Consider the following 21,530-nt stretch of genomic DNA (forward strand, 5'->3'; position numbering starts at 1 on the left):
GGCACCCCCTTGCAGGGTGGTTTGGCCTCTGTGGCCTGACCCCGAGGGACGTGGGTGAGCGTTGGTGCATGTGTGTGTGACTGAGGGCCCCCGCAGTTTCTTATTTCTTCTTTTTTAGCCTATAAGGTGGTTAGGAGGTCTGGGGGTTTTTAAACTGGAACTGAAACTGGTTAGAAGTTCTCGTTAGCCTGTTTGGAATGGTTGGTCCATTTGGGAAGTCTCAAAATGTGAGAGAGAGCACATGTTTTTATCTGCAAGCTGTGACCTCTGGCGGGGATCAGTGATGGGGGTCAGTGATGGGAAAGGGCCGTTAGGTGCAGCCGAACAGGTGACAAAAATCCCGCCTTCCCAAGGCACATCCCCGAGCATCTGCTCAGATTCGTAGTCTTTTCCAGAACGACTCCTACGCACAAGCTACAGTGGTGGTTGGGTAGGCAGGACAGGCAGGGATCCCGTTACCTACGAGGACACGGGCTGGAGCAGGTCAGTGCGGAGCCCGAGGTCACGGGCTGCCCGGGGTCACGAGCTGCCCGGGGTCACGAGCAGGCTGGGCGAGGACCGTGGGCCTCCTGACCGTTGCTCAGCTTCCTGCTCTGAGTCACACGGGGACCGTGCTGCTCGCTGAGGCTGCCTAGCCTCGCCCGTGTGCATCGCGGGCCTCAGACCGGCTGCCCGGCCGGGGTCTGTGTGGCCAGCCCCCGGCTCAGCCGCGCCCCTCTTGCAGAGCTACCTGGTTGGGTGGGCCCAGTTTCAGAAGAACCCCTGGCTGCTGGCCTACCTCGTGGTGCTGCTCGTGTCTCTCGTGGACTGGATCGTGTCGCTGAGCCTCGTTTGTCAGGAGGTAGGTAGGTGGCGAGGCAGCTCTGAGGGGGGGAGGCGGGGAGCTCTGGGGGTTGGGGGGACGCAGCTGCCCAGGTGAACGGTGGGCGGGAGTCCCGAGGCCCTGCATCCGTCCGGCCCACCTGCCCGGCTCTGCCCGCCCTCCAGAGCACGTCAGTCACCCACGGGCCAGGGAGCCTTGTCCCCATCTTGCAGATGAAGACACTGAGGCCTAGGTGAGGCGCGGGGCCCTGGGGGCGAGTTCCGGGGTTCCTGCCCTGCCTCAGCCGAGCTGGCAGCCCTCAGCCTTGCTGACGACAGCATCTTTGTTCCCCCCAAACACCCAGAAGCATCGCCCTGTGATTTGATAGAGCAGAGCTGGGAGCGGTTGGTTTGGGGACATCCTTAGCCATCAGGGCTGGTTGGGGACACAAGCCCATCAGGTGCTTTAGTCAAGAGAATTTAACATAGGGCCTCAGACAGGGGTTGAGTAAGCAGGAAATCGAGAAGGGGGCCCAGTGAACACAGAACTGCAGGCAGCAACCCCCCGCCCCCCTAACCTGGGGCTAGGGGAGGAAAGGAAGCAGATTGGGGTTATGGAACCTGGAAGCTCACGGGAGGGGCTCCGAGAGCTGGGACCCTGCCCTCTGGGGAGGGGGTGCTGGCTCCTCCAGGAGGCGTGACCATGATGCTGGTTCTGGGGGTGCTGGAGGAGGGGGAGGCTGGACGCCCTGGGTGCTGCCGGCGGGAGCAGCAAGATGACGGGAGCCAGCGGGTCCCCAGCCCGTGCCTCCTGCCTCCTTCCCGCTGGGCAGGGGCGGCCGATGAAGGAGAGGTGTCAGTGGCGGGTCCTGGCCCAGCTCACAGCAGGGTCGCAGGGCGGGTGGAGGGCGCAGTGCCCCCTGCAGTCCCCGTGCCTCCGCCATGGCTCTGTGGGAGCACGACGGCACATGCTTCTCCCTGAGAAGATGCTGCCTTCTTCGTACCAAGGAGGAGGCCCTCACCCGCCCCCAGAAATGGGACAGACACCAGCCTAACCACCGCCGGCTCCACTTCTGAGTGACCGTCTCATGTCACCTGAGCATTTGTCACTTTAAGGCTGGATTGTGACCCTCACCACCACCAAGGAGCCTTGCGTGCGATTAGGGGGAGGGGGAGGGGAAAGAGGGCCACGGCTGGCTGTATACAAACCTGTGTCTGTGTAACTGGCCATGAAGACCCGCAGGCCTTGTTTGGTTCGTGGCCCAGGAGCCCAGCTGCCCCCTGCCCCAGCCCCACATGCCTTGGGTCCCCTTGTACGGGGACCCAGACTTTCCTTCCCGAGGGGCCTGGGTCCTCGGTGGTCCTGCCTTTTTATTACTGGAGTTTTGTGATAAGTTTTCATGTTGGACGCAGACCTCCCTGCCCCTCTGGGCAGCAACACCCCAGTCTGTCCTTGGTAATCGGAGCTTTTTTGCCCACACTGGCCCCCAACCCTCTTCTCATGAACAGTTGTGGTCCAGCCCAGTGGGCCCAGCGTGCGTCCCTGGTAGAAGCATCTCGGCAGCGGATGCTTCCAGAGCAGCAGGGCCCGGGATTGTGGGGTGGGGGGTGGAGGTGTAGCTGCTCCCATTCTGTCCTAGTGCTCAGAGCCCCTGCTGGTTTTCCCACCCCACAAGGGCTGTCCCCCTCTCCCCCCCGCCCCGCCCCAAGGCCACCAGGCCCTCCCACAGGCCAGCTGCTTCGGGGTAGGGCCGTGGTAAGGCCGGTGGGAGCTGTGGGCCGTGCCCCGGTTGGATGCAGCATTGGTCCTGAGGCTCAGATGGTGGTCCTGGGAGAGGCATGGAGGGCAGGGCAGGCAGAGCCAATACCCGCCCGCCTGCATGTGCGCTGAGGACAGCTGAGGGCCTTGCTTGGGGAGGAGCTGGTGGGTCCCCGCGGGGGCCGCCTGGGGGCTGGCTCTGGGCTCTGCTTCTGGCAGGGTGGGCCCCCAGTAGTGGCCTGGGTGGGGGGGTCCATGTGGCTGGCCCCGGGCGTCACCCCCGTCCCTGCTCTGTGGCCACTTTGCCTGTGGCCTGTGGAGATCGGTGCGGGGTGGCCAGGGGAGAGGCTGAGGACATCCACAGACGTGTCATCTGTCCAGAGAGCCGCCTCCTGCTGCCTCGTGGTGGGGGCACTCTCTGCCCACCCACACGTGTCCTCTCGGACAGTCTCGTCCCCAGGCGGCCAGGCTGTTCTTTCCATGGCCCTGACCCCCTGGGAGTCATTACCTTTCTGGTCCGTCCAGGGTGGACCGTGCCCTCTGTAAAGCTCCCCCTGTGGGACCGTCTCTCGGGGACTTTCCCGTGGAGGTTGTAACGCCACACGCCATCCACTTCTGCCTGGGACTGGCCCATCACCCAGAACGGTCTGCACACCAAGCCCAAGGTGCTTCTCCGTGGCCAGCTGGCTCGTCTTCAAGAGCTCCCCCGGCCTTGGGGCCTGCAGGAGGACGGGGGCCTCTGACCTGCTCCAGTCTGGTCTTTCCTGTCCTTTTGCACCTGAGGGAGTCCTGCTTCCCCAGCCTTGCGGCTGGAGGGTCAGGTCACACATGGTCTGCGGGTCAGCTGATGGGCCGTGGTCGTGACTGCCGTGGCTGTTTCTCATAAGAGACTAGTTCTCTGCAGATCAGTTGGTAGCTTCTTTCTAAAGGCTCAGAGGCCTAGGCTGTGATTCTCGGTGTGATTTAAGCCTCGCCAGGGGCTTAGCTGGCACTGGGCTGGCTCTCCTTGCAGGCAGGTCACGTGGGAACGTCTTCCCACCCTTCACATGTGTTCCCTGCATCCGTGGCAGTGATGTGGCCCCAGCCATCGGGAAGGCCCTCGGTGGGTTGGGTTGGGTGGGGTTACTGCGTCTGGAAGAAGCCGTGCTCTGGTCTGTGTCTGACTACAGGCGAGGGCCCAGAACCCGGGGAGTGGGTGCGGCTGGACCTCTAGCTCCTGCTCGGCCTGGGGGACGGGCTGAAAGACTCCCGATATGGGCCCCGAGACTGGAGCTTTCGCCCAGGGGCAGCGAGCGGGTCGTGGGTGAGCTGGGGCACTGGTCCCTCAGCCTGGGAGTGGGACAGACCCCTGAGCCTCGCCCATTCACCGCTGTTTCCTTCTCCCTTCTCAGTCCTGTCGGCAGCCGGGGCCCCTTCTGAGGGCGAGTGCAGCCCAGGGAGGCCGAGTGAGTCCTTGGGACGCTCACGCTGCAGACATTTTGAGGGCCTACTGTGCGCTGCTGCTGGCAGGGCCTCGTTCTGCTGTGAGAGGGGCTGACGGTACCAGGAAGCACCAGATGTGTGCGGGGAAAAAAAAATTGAGGCGGGTGGCGAGAAGGCAGGTCGCCCATGCAGCGCCGGAGGTGGCATTGACGGCGGGACGGAAGGGCCGGGTGCAAGCAGCCCGCTGAGCGGGGGCGGGGAATGGGGGTGCCGAGCGCGGCAGCCAGTGGGACGGGGAGGGGTGGGTGCCCTGGGCCTCCAGGCAGCCCTGGAGGGCTGGGCCTGGAGGTGACTCCGTCAGCCTCATGTTTCTGAGACAAGATGTCCATTCAGACGTGTCTGGAGTTGACAGCTTGGGTTGGAGATTGAACGTGTTGTGACCCTTAAAATCCCAAGGACGCATATGTCCCCTGAGGCGTGAGGCCAGAGAGCGGGGAGGTGGGGGCTCAGGGCGTCCAGCACATGGTCGGGCACAGAGGAGGCGGCCAGGGTGCCGGGCGGGGGGCGAGGCAGCCGCCAATCCAGGCAGGAGGACGGGAGGTGACCTTGGGCTCAGAGGCCTGGCGGTCACCGCAGGTGGGTCCCCTGCCCTTGGACAGGAGGACAGATTGGCTGGGGTGGGAGCGGGAAACGGGCGAACAAAGGGGTGAGTGTCGTTTTTGTTGTGAAAACACGTGGTGTTTGTGTCCACGTTGGGGAGGGAGGAAGGGCCCCTGAGGGGAGACTCTGAGGGGCCGGGGTCCTGAGCACGGGGAGGAGGGCTGTTGGGTTGTGACAGGAGGGAGGAGAGGAAGGAGTGTGTGTGTGTGTGTTCATGTGTGTGTGTTCACGTGTGTGAGTGTGTTCACGTGTGTGTTCACGTGCGCGTGTGTCCACGCGTGTGTGAGTGTGTTAATGTGTGTGTTGACGTGTGTGTGTTGACGTGTGTGTTCACGTGTGTGTTGACGTGTGTGTGTTGACGTGTGTGTGTCCACGCGTGTGTGAGTGTGTTAATGTGTGTGTTGACGTGTGTGTGTTGATGTGTGTGTTCACGTGTGTGTTGACGTGTGTGTCCACGCGTGTGTGAGTGTGTTAATGTGTGTGTTCACGTGTGTGTGTGTTCACGTGTGTGTGTTCACGTGTGTGTGTGAGTGGAGGTGTGGGGTTCCTGCTCCGTTTCTGTCCATCTGTGCTGGAGGCCGAGGCCTGGAGCCGAGCAGAGGGGCTGGGGGCCGCGGAGAGGAGGCCTGAAGAGCCCCCAGAGGGCAGGACAGCCGGCTTCACAGACAAGTGCAGGGCGCCCGGCCGCGGCCAGAGCAGGAGTGGGGTGCTGGAGAGGCACGCTGGTTGCCCCCCTTTCCCGGTGCTGGCAGGTCTGGGGGCGGGGGTTCCCAGCTGGGCCCCGGGAGGGAGCGGGGAGTGTGTTGAGCCTGTGAGGTCCAGGCCGGGCGCGCTGGGAGCCCGCAGACCGGGCGCCGTGGCCGTCCTCGTGCAGAGCGTGGGGCCTCTGGGCCTGCGTGCCGTCTGCCAGCCCGCAGTGGCTGTTCTCAGGGTCCCGGGTCCTGGTCTCTTCCAGCCCGTGCGGGTGCGCCGGCTCCTGCGCCCCTTCTTCCTGATGCAGAACTCCTCCATGATGAAGAAGACGCTCAAGTGCATCAGGTGGTCGCTGCCAGAGATGGCCAGGTGGGCTCCGGTGCCAGGTGGGCTGGCAGAGCTGGGAGGGGCTCCCCTCCCCTGAGCTGGGGAGGCCGGTGGGTGGGCATTTGGGGGTCTCTGTCTCACACTCAGGGCGTTCCCCTAAATGACCTTGCTTTGAGCCCCGCCCCCTGCTGCATCCTGCGGGCACTTCCCACCTTGGCTCTGACCCCTCCCCGCCCCGCCATCCCCCACCCCACCCCCATGACTCACGTGGATGACCCTTCCCGTCCGGCCCAGGTTGATGGAAGCGGCCTTTCCCCTCTGAGAGTCCGGGGGTCCTGGGACGCTGCCTCTCCCAGGCCCCTGGGACACTCCCCTGGGGTTGCGCTTTTCCGCTGAGCGGGACCCCTGGGCGGGAGGGCGGCAGGTCTGGGGCGGAGGAGGGACCTGGCCCAGGGCCTCGGCTGCGGGAGCTCCCTGCGCGGCCAGGTCGGCTGTCCTGGAGCCCCGTCTGCCCTGCGCTGAGTGCCGCTCTCGCCGCCAGCGTTGGGCTGCTGCTGGCCATCCACCTGTGTCTCTTCACCGTGTTTGGGATGCTGCTCTTCCCCGGCAAGAAGGTACCGTGCGCTCTGCGCTCTGCCCTGTTCCCAGCCGGGCAGGCTCCCTGCAGGGTGATCGACAGCGCGGCCCCTGGTTAATCCGCCCGGTAGCTCTCGGGCCGGCAGAGATGGGGACCAGGTTAGGCTACCCGCCCGCCTCGTCACCAGGAGGTCAGTAGTGGCCCACTTGAACTCCAGGCATCTTTCTTCAAGCGGCCACATCTCCAGGGTGTCCGCCCCGGGCCTCCTGGGCTCTGGCTGCTCGGCTCTGCCTAGCTGCCTCTTCCTCCCCTTCCCAAGTCCCCTCTCTGCTGGGCCGGTTGCTGACCCGCCTTCTCCGTACCTCACTGAGACGGAGGCCCCTCAGACTAGCCATCAGGATGGCCCCTCGCCTCTCCAGAGGGCACCTGCCACCACTTCCTCCCCTCCCCGCGTGGGCCCCCTTCCCTCCCAGCCCCGCCCTGCTGCCCGGCCCCCGGCAGCTTGTTGCTGTGCGGAGGTGTCACCCGTGGGGCCTGCCTTGCATCTGCCGTCCCGTGTTCTTTCCTCATGTCCCGGCGGGGCTGTCGTGCACCTCTGTCCTGGGATTGTGCCCGGTGCTTGGCCAGGGCCGGTCTGCAGTGAGTTCGTGGCAACACTCGGGGGTTGTGGCTCTGCTGCCCGTGAGGGAAGACGAAGACCATCCCTCAGACCCCTGGGAGGAGTTCTGCTTCGCGCATGCGTGTGTGTGTGTGTGTGTGTGCGCGCACGCGTGTGTGTGTGCGTGTGTGTGTGTGCGCGTGTGCGCGCGTGTGTGTCTCTGTATATCTCTGTGGGTGCTGTGTGTGTGTGTGCGTGTCTGCGTGTCGGGGGCACCTAGGCTGTGAGGTGGGACTGGCTAACAGACTCTCAGGCCCCGCGTGTCTGTCCAGTGACCCTGCTGTTCGCGGAGCCCAGGACAGGGAGGGTGGGTGCACTGGGCGAGGGGGGCTGGGGTGGGCCTCTGACCTGGGGACGCTGAGGGTTCCAGGGTGTCTGCTGGAGGGCTGGCCCTCGGGCGGCAGCTGGGAAAGCGGCTTGGCCAGGCTCCCTAAGTGATCAGGTGGTCATGTGTGTCTGGGCGCCACGCCTTCCATCCACACTGGGTGTAAGGCACACGGCACAGCGTGTGGAGAGTCTGGCTGAGAGCGGGCTGGCTGGCCCCCGCGTGGGCCCTCTCTGTGTCTGGGCTGTGATGCTCTCTGCCGGGCTGGCCGAGAGCTGTTCACCTGCTCCGGTGGCTGGTGTCCGTGTGGGTGTGTGGCATCCCCGGACGCTGGCCCTTGGGCCTGGAGGTCCTGAGTTAGGTCCTGTCCGGCCTCCAGCTCGGAGCCCGCTGGGAGGTGATGGGGAGGTGCGGGTCTGGGGCTGCTGAGCCTCGGTGGGTGGTCCTGGCTTGCTGGGTCCGGGGCCTGGGCTTTGGTGGCTTAAGGCCCAGCCGGCACCTCAGCGCTGCCACATCTGCTTCTGCAGGACAGGGAGCGACTGGCCCACTTCCGCAGCCTGCCCGAGGCTCTGACCTCCCTCCTGGTGCTGCTGACCACCGCCAACAACCCTGACGGTGCGGGACGCGGGAGGGTGGGGCTGGGCTGGGGGCCCTGTTGGGCGGGGCGGGGCGGGGGCGGGGCGGGGGCGGAGTCAGTGCTGAGCCTGGGGGCCCAGCTCAGGGGGTGGGAGCCCCTAGAGCCTTTTTGTCCAGAGCTGGGGAATCAAAGTGTGATGTTGGAGCCCTCCCTCCTACCTTCCTTTCCTTCTTGATTCTCTTTTTCTCTTTTTCTAGTTTCCCTTCTCTCTCCTACTTTTTCCCGTTTTCTTCCCTTTCCTTTCCAGCTTTCTTTCTCTGTTCCTCTGTCCTCTTCCCCTCGTCTTCTGCGTCCTGAGAAGCTAGAGACGGACGGTGTTCTTTGTGTGGTGACGGATCAAGCTATGCTCAGCGGGGCCCTTGGTGGTCTCCTCTTTGCGGCCCAGCCATGGGGTGAGGCTTGGCCGCACCGCGTGGGAGAGGCCCTGGGGTCTCCGGTGGCTGTGACACTCACTGTGTCAGGGTTGCTGAGGGGGCCTCTGTTTGCTCGGGCCGGGGATGTGGCCAGGATGGGGTGGTCACGGTCCTCTGGGGCTCAGCTGTGGCCTGGCCGCCCTGGCTGAGGCCTTTCTTCTTGGGCTCGGATGGTCACTGACCATAGAGACCCTCCCAGGAGGGTAGCCACTGGCTTTCATACCTGGGGAGAGCTGCGCTCGGGACCCTGAGCACCGTCCCCACGTGTCCTGTGAGTCCTCGGGTCACCCAAGGGAGAGCTGAACTTCCAGTCTGGGAGGCGTGGTCGTGGGGAAGCCTAGAGGATGAGCATCCTTGAGAGGCAGTGAGTCCCCTGTCCCCGTGGGTGTGCACGCAGAGGCGTGAGGGGCAGAGTTGGACGAGAACACCTCCCAGCTCTCCTAACACGGGGCCCGCCTTTCTGTTGAGAAGGCAGCGGTGTGAGACCATGAAGGGAATCACTGGACGCTGGCTCTGTGGGTGTGTTTTATTTCCTTTAATTTCTTTCAGTGATGATTCCTGCCTATTCCAAGAACCGGCTCTACGCCATCTTCTTCATAGCCTTCACCCTGATAGGTGAGTCTGGGCAGGTCTGCAGGGTCACGTGGGGCAGACAAGATCCCGAAAACTCGGGGCTGGGTGTGCTTCCCAGATCCTGCAACTTCACCTCAGTGGACCCCCTAACCCTGTGACCGCACTTCGGCCTGACCTCCCCAGTCCTGTGACTTCATCTCTCTGTGGCCCGTCCGTGGTTTTCATTCCGTGACCACCGATGACTTGTCCTGAGTGCCCCTGCTGGGCAGGCCGAGTGGCACTCCCATCCGCAGACGAGGCCCCCAGGCCCCAGGCCCTGTCTCTGCCCATCTGGGCCCTTCTTGCTGCTCACCTTCTTGCTATGCCCGTGTCGACCCTCTGGGCCCCCATCGCTGGTGCTCCTTCCAGACTCTGCCCCTGCCCGTGTGGTCCCCACTGACAGGGGTCCCCACTGACCATGGCCTTTTCCTCTCCAAGGGAGCTTGTTTTTGATGAACCTGCTGACGGCCATCATCTACAATCAGTTCCGGGGCTACCTGATGGTGAGCTGAGCTGCCCACCCTGCCCGGCTGTGAGGGGAGCTGTCCCTGGAGGCCTGGCGGGGAGCTGACCAGCGGGGGGCAGGGGGGACAGGGTCCGCAGTGGTCTCAGCACTGCCCCGGCTCCCTCTTGTGGGGGAGGGGGACTGGGCCCATCCTCCCTCCCTGCCCCCCAGGCGGTGCTGTCCCCAACGTCACCCTGGGGTCCCTCCCCTGCCCCGCCTCCTCTAGAGGGAGCTGCAGTCTTCTTGCAGTGACCCCAAACCCACCTTGCAGGGGGGCCAGGGACCCCAAATCTGCTGAGAAGAAACGCATACCTTAGTGAATTACACAGCGAGTGGCTGTCGGCAGGACCAGCCCTTGTTGTCCCCTGATGCCCACGGGGCAAGGAGCTGCTCCCCAGGCTGCCGGTGGGCGGGGGCTGCCCGAGGACAAGGGGCTGGGCGGCTGGGGAGAGGGCTGAGCCGAGCCCCTCAGAGCCATACTCTTTGCAGAAGTCTCTGCAGACCTCACTGTTGTGGAGGCGCCTGGGGATCCGGGCTGCCTACCAGGTCCTCTCGTCCATGACGGCAGAGGGAGAAGCCCACCCCGAGGGGTGAGTGTGGGGCTCCGGCCCTCTTCCCCTGGGGCTGCTCTGGGAGGGGGTGTTCATGGGGGGGATGTTTCCTGAGCGCCCAGTCTGTGCCGAGCTCCCTGCTGGCAGCGGGTTGCAAGCCTCCTTTGTGATCACGAAGACGTCCCTGGGCTCCAGGGTTTCTCTCCGTGGTCCTTGCGTCTGAGTTAACTCGTGTGTCCTCGTGACCCGCTGGAGATCCCTGGCCGGTGAGGGGCCGTGTGCTCTGACCTGTCCCCCTCCAGGGGCACCCTTCCCACACCCTGGTGCTGTGACCTGTGTGTTGGGACCAGAGGGGCTCGGGACACATGTCGACTCTGCCGCCTGGCTTGGAGGCCGTGTCACCGGGGAAGCTTCAGTGCCCCCTGCTCGTTAGCCGCGGGGCCTGTCGGATTGCACCCCCTTCCCAGCTTCAGCTGCTCCTCTCTAAGGCGGAAGATGAGGTCTCAGGGTTTTGGAGACAGGAGGACCATGAGGCGCTCCTTCTTGGAGGCCCTGTCATCGCCCGGGGCTGCTCAGGCCAGAGGTTGGGGCGCCCGAGGGTGCTGATCTGGCTGGGCTCACGGGGGGGCGTTTTCCCCACAGAGTCGGGGTGAAGCCCCAGGACTTCCTGCAGGTGCTTCAGAAAGTCCAGCTGGGTAGTGACCGCAAACAGGCCATCATGGAGGTACCGGCCCCCCCGCCCCCGCCTTCCCCTGCCAGCGCCTCTGGGCTCCGGGCGTCAAGTGGGTGTCATTGCGGATCAGCTGGGCTGGCCCAGTCCGGGTGGGGCCAGGGGCAGCTCCCCCCTCCTGCCCTCAGCCTAGCTTCTTGGTTGACCAGTGCTTTCCTGCTTTGCAGAAGCTGCATTCCCGCAGTGGGGACCTGCTGTCAGCCGACGAGTTTCAGAAACTCTTCGATGAGTTTGACAAAAGGGTGATTAAAGAGGTAACGGGCCAGACCGGAGTCACCTGCCCAGTGCCAGGGCCACCCGGGGTTAGGGGGAAGTCCTTGGTGTCTGTTGGCATTGATCATCTGGGTCACGCTTAGTGACCATGCCAGGACTTGCCTTCCCAGGGATTCTGGTCCCTAGGATGGTACGTGGGAACAGAGATGGTGTGGCTCTTGGGGAGATTTTGTTGACCTCATGAAATTCACAGACCACAGGGACTGTTGTCTTGACCCAGAGGAACTTTCCAGACAGTTTTCTCCGTCTCCGTGATAGACTTTTATCCTCTTCCCATGTGTCCTAATCTGGGAGGTTCCTGAGTTTGTCTAAAACCTTTGTTTGTTGTCCTTGACACTGAGTTTTAAAGTTACCAAGTGGGCCTCAGCATCCAGCTCAGTGCTGTGTCCATAAGACCCTGGACCGCCTGCATTTTACGTAGCAGGTTTGTGGGAGGTGGGGGGGTGGGGTGGGGTGGGGTGGGTGAGGTGGGTGGCAGAGGTGCTGAGAGACAGCCGAGCTGTTCACAGGCAGACTGTGGGGGCAGCGGCAGGGGCTGCCACTGCAGCCACTTGGCCTTCAGAGGGCCAAGCCGGACTCGAACGGGGATTGGAGTGAAGAGGTGGAATCGGACATCTCCTGCTGATTGGACTCCTAGCAGCTCTGTGTCACCGTTGAGTCAGTCAGCTCAGCTTCTGTAACAAATACCACAGCCTGGAGGTGCTTAAGTAACAGGGCTTATTATCTCCCAGTCCTGGAGGCTGGAAGTCTGAGATCCCGGTGTGGGCAGGGCTGGGTCCTCCTGAGGCCTCTCTCCTCGGCGTGTAGATGGCCGTGTTCTTCCTGTGTCCTCACAGGGTCGTCCCTCTGTGTGTGTCTGTGTCCCAGTCTCCTCCTCTTATAAGCACCCCAGTCACGTTGGACTAGGGCCCCACCCCAGTGACCTCATTTCCCCCTAATTTCCTCTTAGGAGACTCTGACTCCAAATATAGTCACATCTGAGGTTCTGTGGGTCAGGATGTCAAAATACAATTTTGGGGGATACATCTTAGCCCACAACAAATGTCAGCTTCTCCAGGTCTTGTGGTCAGCCTCTGTGGCCTCAGGCCCCGGTCAGAGGTGGTTTTCCTAAGAACATGTTTTCCTGAGGTCTTTCCAGGTCACCTGGGGGCAGGCCCTGCTGGGCCTGGAGCTCCGGGTGGTGCGTATGTGGCATGTCTGTTGTCAGCAGCAGACTCATTGCGGCACCCTCAGGGCACGGGAGATGGTTGTAGGGACACACAGGCGGACACTTTGTATGTTAGTGCACATCGTACCTCTCTTGGGAAGAGGCTAGGCAACAGCGTCTGCTTCCAGGTGACTCGAAGGAAATAGTAAGTACGTGCCATCAGACGCAGATTTTGCAGAAACTGTGACAGTGGTCCTCAAACGATAGAAAATCAGGAAGCACCTTTCTAGATGATGGTCCTCATCCTGGGGCAGGAGGTTTGCTGGGCCCAGGACGCAGCTCTTGGCAGCTGTCATGTGATCCAGCCCTTTTCTGGGTGCAGGCTGACCTGGGCAGGAAGACGTCTGGGAAGGCAGGCTCCTTTCTCAGGGTTCGCTCGGTGGGGTCCACTGGGCCAGCCAGGCTCTCCCTGGGCACTTGCCTGCTGGCCTGTAGGATGCTGCTGGGTCCGGGTCTTCCAAAACCGACTCTCCCTTCCTCTTCTGGCATCAGGATCTGATGATATCAAAAAGGAGGTGCTGTGGTTGTGACTGGCGGAGCAGGGCACATGCTGGGCACAGACTCAGGGATGGTCTAACACGCAGGCCACGCCCCTGCCCTAACCACACCCCTGCTCTGGCCACGCCTTTCCTAGTGTGGTCCATGGGATGTTCTCTCTTCCCACAGCTACCTGGGTCTAAAGTCCAGAATTGTGATTTGAGATGGGAGTTTGGGTCCTAGAGGTTTGGGGAGCTGTGGTGTCCTTGCCTTGGTTTTATGACAGCCTCTTACCCTGAAATGCTGATTGCAAGGGGGCAGGCAGGTGCTTCACTGATTGTTAGCATGTGGGGGCTTGTCCCAGGTGCCCTGGCAGCCTGTGAATTTGGAATCGCTGCTGAAGAGAGGCGTTCTCCAGGCAGGCTGATACCAGGAACACATGAGCCTTCCACGAGAGCCCTCCCGTGTGTCGTCACCCCCTGTGCATCAGCCTGGCCTCCACTGCTGGTCAGTTCTTGCTAACTGGTTGTAGAGAAGGTACTGTGCCAGCTTCTGAAAGTCTGTTTTTCTTTTAATAAGAAGCTTTTTGGGTTAAAAGCATAGCAGTCATTCATTATAGGTAGTAGAGAAAAATAGAAAAACCCACCCAGCTGTCCCCCTTCCCAGAGACAACCACTGAAATCATTTCAAGGTTCGTTATTTCTTGATAACAAGGTAATCTATGAGTCCATACTTCTTGTAACCATTTAAACATCATGGATAATGCTGAAATCTCTCTTGGCCAATATATCAGTCTGGGTACAAGCAGGAGACAGAAACCACACAGTGGGTTTAGCAGGGGAAGTTTAACATTAAGAAGTGTCAACTGTGATAAAAGAGTAACTGTAAGATACGAGGAAACTCTGCGGTACCTGAGGGGTGAGGGAGATGCCTGAGGAAGAGCAGAGCTGGGAGGGGGCGCCTTCCCCAAGGCCAGGGTTCACACTCCCTTGGAGAAGTTGTGGTCCAGCCCACAGGGTGACAGAGACGTTTGCCGGTTTGCCCGGCCTGGAGCTGGTCTGCAGTCACTGGACAAGCAGGAAGCCACCCTCTGGGGTGCAGCAGGGATGGGTGCGGGTGCAGAGGGAATTGGTACCTAATTCCCTCTGCACCCGCACCGTACTAGTGTGGGCAGGTGGCCTCTGGGCACCAGTTCCCACGTGGAGGACTGTGGGAAGATTGGGAACGTTCTTACCGGGTCAGGCTGTGGCTGTCTGTCACCGAGGGACCATGCGTCTGAGTGTGGGGCTGGGTCAGAGCTCCGTGGGTGTCCTCATCCCACTTGAGATGTGGCTATTGTGACAGAGAAGCCGAGTGTTTAATTTGATCGGATTTAAATTTAAATCAAGTGGCCACGTGCAGTGAGCGGCCCCTGCGTGGGACAGCGCAGGCGTGGTCCGTCTCATGCTGCGGTGACCGCCCTGCGCCTCTGTCCTGGCTCTGGGGTGTGCTGAGCATGGGAGTGCTGGGTCTGACGGGTGTCTTCACGTTAGTATTTGTTGCCTAATTGCCCTCCTTTGAGTTCCACTCCAGCGTGGTCACGATGTGTGAGGTTCCTTCATTCTGTGCTGAGTTTTCATAGTTATTAGCTTGTAATTTATGCATGTATTTTCACATGGCGCTTTGCATACATTTAAGACAACTGTGTGATAGTCCGTCACGGGTTACTTACAACATCAATGGCCATCTGGGTTATTTCCACCTCTCTCGGTGTTAGAAAGACCGTGATGAACATCTTTGCGCATAACACCGTTACTGTGTTTGAGACGATTTCCTTAGGCTGGAGAGCCTGGGATAGGAAGTAAGGTAGGAAGAGGTCAAACCCCAGGATAAGGGGGTACAGGCATCGTTGGGCCCCTGTGGCCATGGCCACCTCCGGCATGTTTCTGAGCATGTGTGTCCCCCCAGCACCCGCCGCGGCCCGAGTACTGGTCTCCGTTTCTGCAGAGCGCCCAGTTCCTCTTCAGCCACCGCTACTTTGACTACCTGGGCAACCTCATGGCCCTTGGAAACCTCGTGACCATCTGTGTGAGTGAGGATTTGCCCTGGCGTCTCCCACCCCCTAGATCTCTCACCTGCCCTTCCTCCCGGCTCTGGGGCTGAGTTGCCGTCCGCTCTGGCTCCGCAGGTGTTCCTGGTGTTGGATGCAGATGTGCTGCCCGAGGACCGTGATGACTTCGTGCTGGGGGTGAGCTCTCCAGCCGTGCGAGGTGATGGGGAGTCACGGGGGTAGAGGGCACAGCCTCCCCACCTGGGGCCCCAGGTCCCTGGGAGGCTGGGCTGTTCTAGGGCATCACAGGGATGGCCCAGGGGTTGGGGTGCCGGCCATGGGAGGGCAGCCGGGAGCCCGTGTGGAGCCCCGGGTGAGCTGGCATGCGGGCCGGACGGCGGAGGGAGAGTTGTGTAGAGAGAATTCCTTTCCTAACATTCTGAGGTCTTGTCAAACTCCTTAGGAACTTAAAAACAATTTTTCCATTTTGGATTTTAAGCAAAAAGCTGTACACGCCCCCCACGCCCCCATATTACTTAATGCCAGACCTTCACAAAGCATGTATTTTAAAGTTTATTTTAATGAAATATATTATGAATGATATTAAGTTGATGAAAACCATTGAATGTTCTCTAATTATATAAGAAAAGCTTGATTTGTCCAATTAAAAAATGACACATTAGGTCATGTATATTAAACATAGAGTTAAACTTACAGCATCAAAATTGAAGAAGTGGTTTCTTGACCTGCTATTTGAAATTCCTCTATTTTACACTTAAGGAAAATCAAATTTTCTACTTTCCTAATTTTTTTTTTTTCCTGGATTCGACAGGAATTGTTCAGTCTCCTCTGTGTGAATAACATATTGCAGAGGTGGCTGGTTTTTATTCCTGACAAATGTCAAGTTGGATACAGTTGACCTGTATTTTATCTTTTTTAACAATAGTTTTTTTAAGCACTCGAGTCAGCTTGATTGCTTATGAGAGACTTCTGGTCAGATCAATGCCACGTAGGGTTCTTGAGGTGACTTTGCAGAATTCCATCATTTTATGCCCCTTGATAACTGCTCATAATGCAGGGTCAGAAATGTTTATTCTTCTGCCTCTAACGGTGATCTCTGTGTAGGTGTGAATGAGACAGCATTGGCTAAGGATATAGAATTTAGACTGGATGCCGGGCAAGGTGACTGCCGTGCTCTGCTGACCCCATGACCCCCCTCACCCCACCCCGACGTAGCCCCCTCTAAGGGAAGAGCTACTTGATACTTTACTCATTGGCTTCAAAAAAGACAGTGACCCCATAGCCCGAGACCAGCTTTGATGACGAGGCCTCCTAAACACATCCCCCCCGCGACTGGGAGGAGGCTGCTGAGAGCCAGGAGTTTCCGTGAGGGAAGGACACTGCCCGGTGTCCCCAGGAGATTGGACCAGAGGGGCCAGGTTGGAGGCGGAGACCCCCGAGGAGGCCAGGGAAGAGAGGTCTGGGGGTGGGGCTCCGGCTGTGGCCGTGGGGAGGGAGCCATGGGGCAGGTGTGGGTGACCCAGGCCCTGCCAGCATAGAAATGATGTGGGGCTGGGAGACACCGGGCCTGGGGGGTTGAGGGCCCGTCGGATGGCGGGGGGAGTCTGGGTCGGGGGATGCAGACGTGCGAATTGTTGTTGAAGCCGTGCACGGGGTGCAGGTCACCCGAGGAGAGGGTATGGGGCAAGAAGGGGGCGCTGAAGATGCCCGTGTCTGGGGGTGCGGGGGGCTCGGGAAGAGCAGCCCAGAGGGGCCGAGGGGCAGCAGAGAAGTGGGAGGAGAGGGTCACATGGCTCCGGCAGGGGCGGGATTTCGCCGTGTGCAGCTCCCGTGGTGGGTTTCGCCGTGTGCAGCAGGGCGGGATGCAAGGGGCCCTGTGGCGTCCAAGCCGCGTGGATCCCTCCTGGGCCCCATTACGGGGGGGGGGGGCGGGGGGCAAGGGCGGTTGGGGAGCCGGGCGGCACCGGGACTGAACGCCGGGTCCCGCTTCTCCCTTTTCAGATTCTCAACGGCGTCTTCATCCTGTACTACCTGCTGGAGATGCTGCTCAAGGTGTTCGCTCTGGGCCTGCAGGGGTACCTGGTCTCCTCCAGCAACGTGTTCGACGGGCTCCTCACCGTCGTCCTGCTGGTAAAGTCTGAGACGGGCCGAGGCGCGCTCTGGGGCGGGCGGGGAGCGCTCGGCGTCTGGCTGGGCCCGGGGGCCGTGGGCACTGGGGCTCCCGCCTCCGGTGACACAGGGGCTGGCTTCCCCCGGCTGAGCTGCTTGGCGGGCGGCTTCAGGAGGCTGGTTTCTGCTGCATCTGCGCATCGTGGGTGGGAGTGTGCAGCGGTGGCAGGTTGCCTCTCCTGACCCCTGGGGGAGGCCCGGAGGGAACTCGCAGTCCCCGCTGGCCAGTGGGGCCTCGACGTGGGCGAGGGAGGGGCAGGGGTTCTCAGGCACCGCGGGTCTCGGGACACCTTTCCCCAGGGCCTGGGGGAGTGAGGGGCCACGCCCAGTGGGCGTGTCACAGCGGCGATATTGGCATGACACGTATTCGTATCTGATGGATTAGAGCCGTGGGCCCCTGGGAGCAGGAGGGAGACAGCTGACCGAGTAGCTTTCTCCCGTGCCCGGGACTCGGCCGGCCCTTCCCGAGCCCTGCCCTTCGTGTGTGCAGACCGACTCCTGAGGCCAGGTGTCTTTCTCAGCTGCAGGATGTCCCCACGTGGCACCCACCGTGGGGATAGGGCCCCCCTGGTCCTGATTTCTCCCCGGAACCCCCTTTGGGGGCAGTGTGTGAGAGCTGCCAGTGAGCCTTGCCGTAGCGAGCTTCTTTTCTTTTGTGATTAAAGGTTTTGGAGATCTCAACTCTGGCTGCGTACGGCTTCCCACACCTGGGCTGGTATGTGACCGTGGAGGACCCAGGGAGGCCTGGCTAGCGCCCCGGGGAAGGGTGTGCGCCCGGCTTCCGGCCGCTGGCCCGGGCAGCTCTAGAGCCAAACGCCCGACTGTCGGGGGAGCGGCGGCGGCTCCTGCCCTGCTGAGGCCTATGGGGACAGGCCCCGTCTCATCGCTCCTGGGGACTCTGTGCTTGTGCTTCGTAGCCGCCTTCAGAAGGGTAGCGTTCCCAGAGCCAGGACGGGGAGCTGTGGAGGTGCCGCCTGCAGTGCCCCGGCTCAGCGCCCCCTGACCCCCACCCCGGGATGGGACGCGGGGCCCAGGTGTGCTGGGGGCCAGAAGCAGGGAGGTCCTGGGGGCACTGGAATCGGGCTGGGGCCCTCCTCTGGTTGGAGGCCCTGGGACCCGGGGTCGTCACCTCCCACCCTGGGTGTCAGTTCATCTCCCCGTAGATGGCAGGGATGGCCCGGGGTTCGCTGAACTCACGCTGCCACGTGTTCTAGCCACGCAGAGCGATGGACATCTGGCCAGGGGTCCCAGGGCGCCTCGCAGTGTGGCTTGTGGCAGGCTTGGGGTCTCGCTGCCCAGAGTACAGCTGCCAGCAAGCACGCGTGCCAACCTCGGGCAGCCCTGGTGTCTTGGTCCCTCTGCTGGGCTGCTTCCGTCTCAGTGGAGCGGCTGGGAGTTGCCCAAGACGGGGATGGAGCTGGAAGGCTGCAGCTCCTTAGGGTCCCGGGAAGGGTCTGTGTCGGGAAGACGGGGGCTGTGCGGTCCTCGGCGGGGACCTGCGCCCTGGGAGCGGTGGGGCTGCTGCACCGCCCGGCACCTTGGCGCCGGCTCACCTTGTTTCTCAAGTGCGCTAAAACCCGCACTGGGGAGGCAGGGTGGGCTGGGGTGGGGGGGTGACATCTTGGGTGTGAATGGGTTTAAATTTAAATAGAAATGAGAGGCCAGTAAGGCCATGAGGGACACCAAGGGGACAGGGTCAGGGCTCAGGGGATGGCTCAGAGGTTAGGGAGCGGGGTCAGAGGATAGCGGATGGGTCGGGGCCCCGTCTCTCCCGGCTCTGCTGGGACCCGAGCTGGGCGTCCGGAACCTCAGTGTTCTCCCGTGTAGGACGGGGGTCGGGTAGCCCCGCGGCACTGCGGGGGGCTGTGCCCTGGAAGGTGTTGCCGTGACCGCCAGGGGCTGCAGGCGTGGGCGGCTCAGGCTCTGCCCTCTTGTCACGATGGAGCTTGTCCGGCTGGGGTTGGCTACGGGGCGCGCTCCCGGCACTTCTGGGGCTCTCTCTGAGCCTCTGCGTCTCTGTCTCTGGACCCCGTGTCTCCCGTCTGCTCCTCGCTGGCCTCCGGCCTCCCCCAAGCCGTCTGCACGTGTCTCCGCAGGAAGCCGGAGGTGCTGGGCCTGCTGTCGCTGTGGGACGTGACCCGGCTGGTGAACATGCTTGTAGTCTTCCGCTTCCTGCGCGTCATTCCCAGCATGGAGGTACCGCCCCCGCCTGCGCACGCCGTGGCCTTGCTCTGGGAGCGGGTGCGCCTGGCGGGCAGGGAACGGGCCGAGCGCTGCCCCCGCCACCTGGGGCCCTTCGGGCTGCGGCCCCGCCCTGCACTGCGGCTGGGCCGTGCTGGCGGCGGTTGGAAGTATGAGTGCCCAGCCCTGCTTTGTGGGTGAGGACGGCGAGGGGTGCGGGGGACGCGTGTGAGGCCCCTCGGCCGGTTGCAGGGGTGGCCTCGTGCTCCTCGGGGTCCCTGACCTTTGCGAGGACCTGCTGTGCTCCCAGCCACCCTGCGTTTCTGGAAGGCCTTCGGCACGGGCTGCTGGTGGCTACTGGTGCTCATTTCCAGGACCCCCAGGGCAGGAGTGGGGCGGCCTGTGACCGTCTCTGAGCCTCGGTTTCTCTTAATGTTCCCACCCGGAGTAACACCCACCTTGAGGGGAGGGGAGGCGGGAGTCGCGTGCTCAGGCCCAGCTCCCGCCCGGCCCGGAGGCTCCCGTCTGCTTTCCTAAGCACTTTCCAGGAGAAAAGAAACCGAGGACATCTGACCCCTTTCTAAGTGTCCAGGTCCTTCCCCTGTGCATGTCTGTCCTTCCTACCAAGCTGCGCTCCTGGCCTGTCAGGGGAGTGACCTGTCACCCAAGGGTATTTCCCATCTGAAGGGGGCTCGGTCGGGGCTCCTGGGTGCAGAGGGGGGCTGCTGCCCTTAGACCTTCATACACACACACACACACACACACCCCTGTGCGATTATACACATGCATACACATAATGTACACAGGCATGTGATCACACACAGACCCACAAGCACACATACAGTTATACACACGCACACGTAATCACACATCCACACAATCACATGCGTCATCTCACACACGTGATTATACACGTGCATACACCAACACGTGTATACGTGGAACCACACACAATTGTATACACACGTGCATGTAATCACACACATACACATAATCATACACTAGAGCACACACAATATACGCTTATACAAGCACAACTGTATATACATACACGAATAATCACACGTGTGCGTTCGCACACACACGCGTGACCACCTGCACACGCCTGTACACACATGCGCACATGCATGTACACACGTGCACATAATCACACGTGCGCACATGTGCAGCACGGTCCCCGCCTGCTACCACCCAGCGCTGTGTCCTCCTGACTTACCAGGTGGGGTAACCAGGCTGCTCGGAAAGCCCTTCTCCGGCGCTCAGGGTGGCCTGTAGCCGGGGTTCCTGACGGGGTCTCTGAGGCCCCATCTCAAACCCTGTCACCCGGGGCTGACCGGCCGTCTCCAGGTCGGCATTTCTTAGGAGCCTCCAGACCAGGAAGGAGCTGACCCGGCCTGAGTGGGTTGGTGGGCAGTGTGGGCCTCGGCCCTGCACACCATGGCTTCACCAAGGGGCTTGGACTTAGACCCATCTGAGGCTGGGTGGGTGGAGGTATCTGCAGGGAAGGGGGTATATGCATCTGCGTGGGTGGGTGTATGCAAGTGTGAGTATGTATGGGTGGGCATGGAGGTATGAGCGTGTGTGTGTACAGGTATGGGTATACAGGTGTGTACGGGTGGCTGTGGGTGTGTGTACAGGTGTGTGTACAGGTGAGGTGTGTATGGGTGTGTGTACAGGTGTGTGTACAGGTGAGGCGTGTATGGGTAGCTGTGGGGTGTGTGTACAGGTATGTGCATACAGGTGTGTATGGGGGCCTGTGGGTGTGTGTACAGGTATGTGTACAGGTGAGGCGTGTATGGGTGGCTGTGGGTGTTTGTACAGGTGTGTGTGTGAGGCCTTGGGTGTGTGTGTACAGGTGTGTATGGGGGCCTGTGGGTGTGTACAGGTGCATGTACAGGTGAGGTGTGTCTGGATGCCTGAGGGGTGTGTGTACAGGTGTGTGGGTTGGGAAGTCACCAGTCTCCTCCTGCCTTTCCAGGTCAGCGTTGGGTGGTGGGCGGGTTGGTGTCACCTCAGTGGGACCAGGAGGAATCGGGTCTGTGCTTTCTCCCTGTCTCAGCTGATGGCCGTGGTGGCTAGTACCATCCTGGACCTGATCAAAAACATGCGGGCTTTCGGCGGGATCCTGGTGGTGAGTCTGGCTGCCTGCGCTGGCCCCTCGGGGGGGTGGAGCTGGACCGTTGGATGGGGAGCCAGAGCTCAACAGGAAGCTGGTGGCCTTCGGAAGGAGGGTCCCTGTGTTAGGGGAGCGGGTGACCAGGGCCCAGGAAGCACAGGGCGGGGCAGGAAGCCAGAGAGAGGAGCTCGGGGCTGGTCTGGCTGGAGGCATTACCTGACCACACCCCTTCCCGAGCCAGAGATCCTCTTGGTCACTTCTGAATCCCTCCTGTGTCCTGGGCCAGGGGCCACACTGAGAAGATGAAAGATGTAAGAGGCACCAGGGACCCCTCAGGGCCCCCAGAGCCCCCAGTGGGGTTTGGTCAACCATCCTTGCTCAGAGAGA

At 61.6% G+C, this 21,530-nt stretch overlaps 1 protein-coding gene across 6 annotated transcripts in view; it reads left to right on the plus strand.

The window, feature by feature from the left end:
- The window catches only part of TPCN2 (two pore segment channel 2), a 33,987-nt gene that overhangs the window by 8,617 nt on the left and 3,840 nt on the right, over positions 1 to 21,530 (plus strand). For 2 of the 6 annotated variants that reach the window (XR_014268104.1, XM_082477647.1), the window contains exons 5-20: positions 725 to 841; positions 5,598 to 5,704; positions 6,204 to 6,276; positions 7,750 to 7,837; positions 8,057 to 8,251; positions 8,822 to 8,887; positions 9,323 to 9,387; positions 9,879 to 9,979; positions 10,583 to 10,664; positions 10,838 to 10,924; positions 14,575 to 14,694; positions 14,795 to 14,854; positions 16,679 to 16,807; positions 17,512 to 17,561; positions 18,943 to 19,042; positions 21,087 to 21,158. Coding sequence is in view for 3 of the 6 variants with exons in the window: in XM_082477647.1 (XP_082333773.1) it covers positions 725 to 841; positions 5,598 to 5,704; positions 6,204 to 6,276; positions 7,750 to 7,837; positions 8,057 to 8,251; positions 8,822 to 8,887; positions 9,323 to 9,387; positions 9,879 to 9,979; positions 10,583 to 10,664; positions 10,838 to 10,924; positions 14,575 to 14,694; positions 14,795 to 14,854; positions 16,679 to 16,807; positions 17,512 to 17,561; positions 18,943 to 19,042; positions 21,087 to 21,158 (1,512 nt within the window). In the remaining 3 variants the exon portion in view is untranslated. Of the gene's footprint in view, positions 1 to 724; positions 842 to 5,597; positions 5,705 to 6,203; positions 6,277 to 7,749; positions 7,838 to 8,056; positions 8,252 to 8,821; positions 8,888 to 9,322; positions 9,388 to 9,878; positions 9,980 to 10,582; positions 10,665 to 10,837; positions 10,925 to 14,574; positions 14,695 to 14,794; positions 14,877 to 16,678; positions 16,808 to 17,511; positions 17,562 to 18,942; positions 19,043 to 21,086; positions 21,159 to 21,530 lie in introns of all 6 variants that reach the window. The other 4 variants (XR_014268102.1, XR_014268103.1, XM_082477648.1 and 1 more) reach the window with 4 other exon arrangements.

Source organism: Balaenoptera physalus (genome assembly GCF_965194825.1).
Source record: "Balaenoptera physalus genome assembly, chromosome: 10".
Classification (NCBI taxonomy): domain Eukaryota; kingdom Metazoa; phylum Chordata; class Mammalia; order Artiodactyla; family Balaenopteridae; genus Balaenoptera; species Balaenoptera physalus.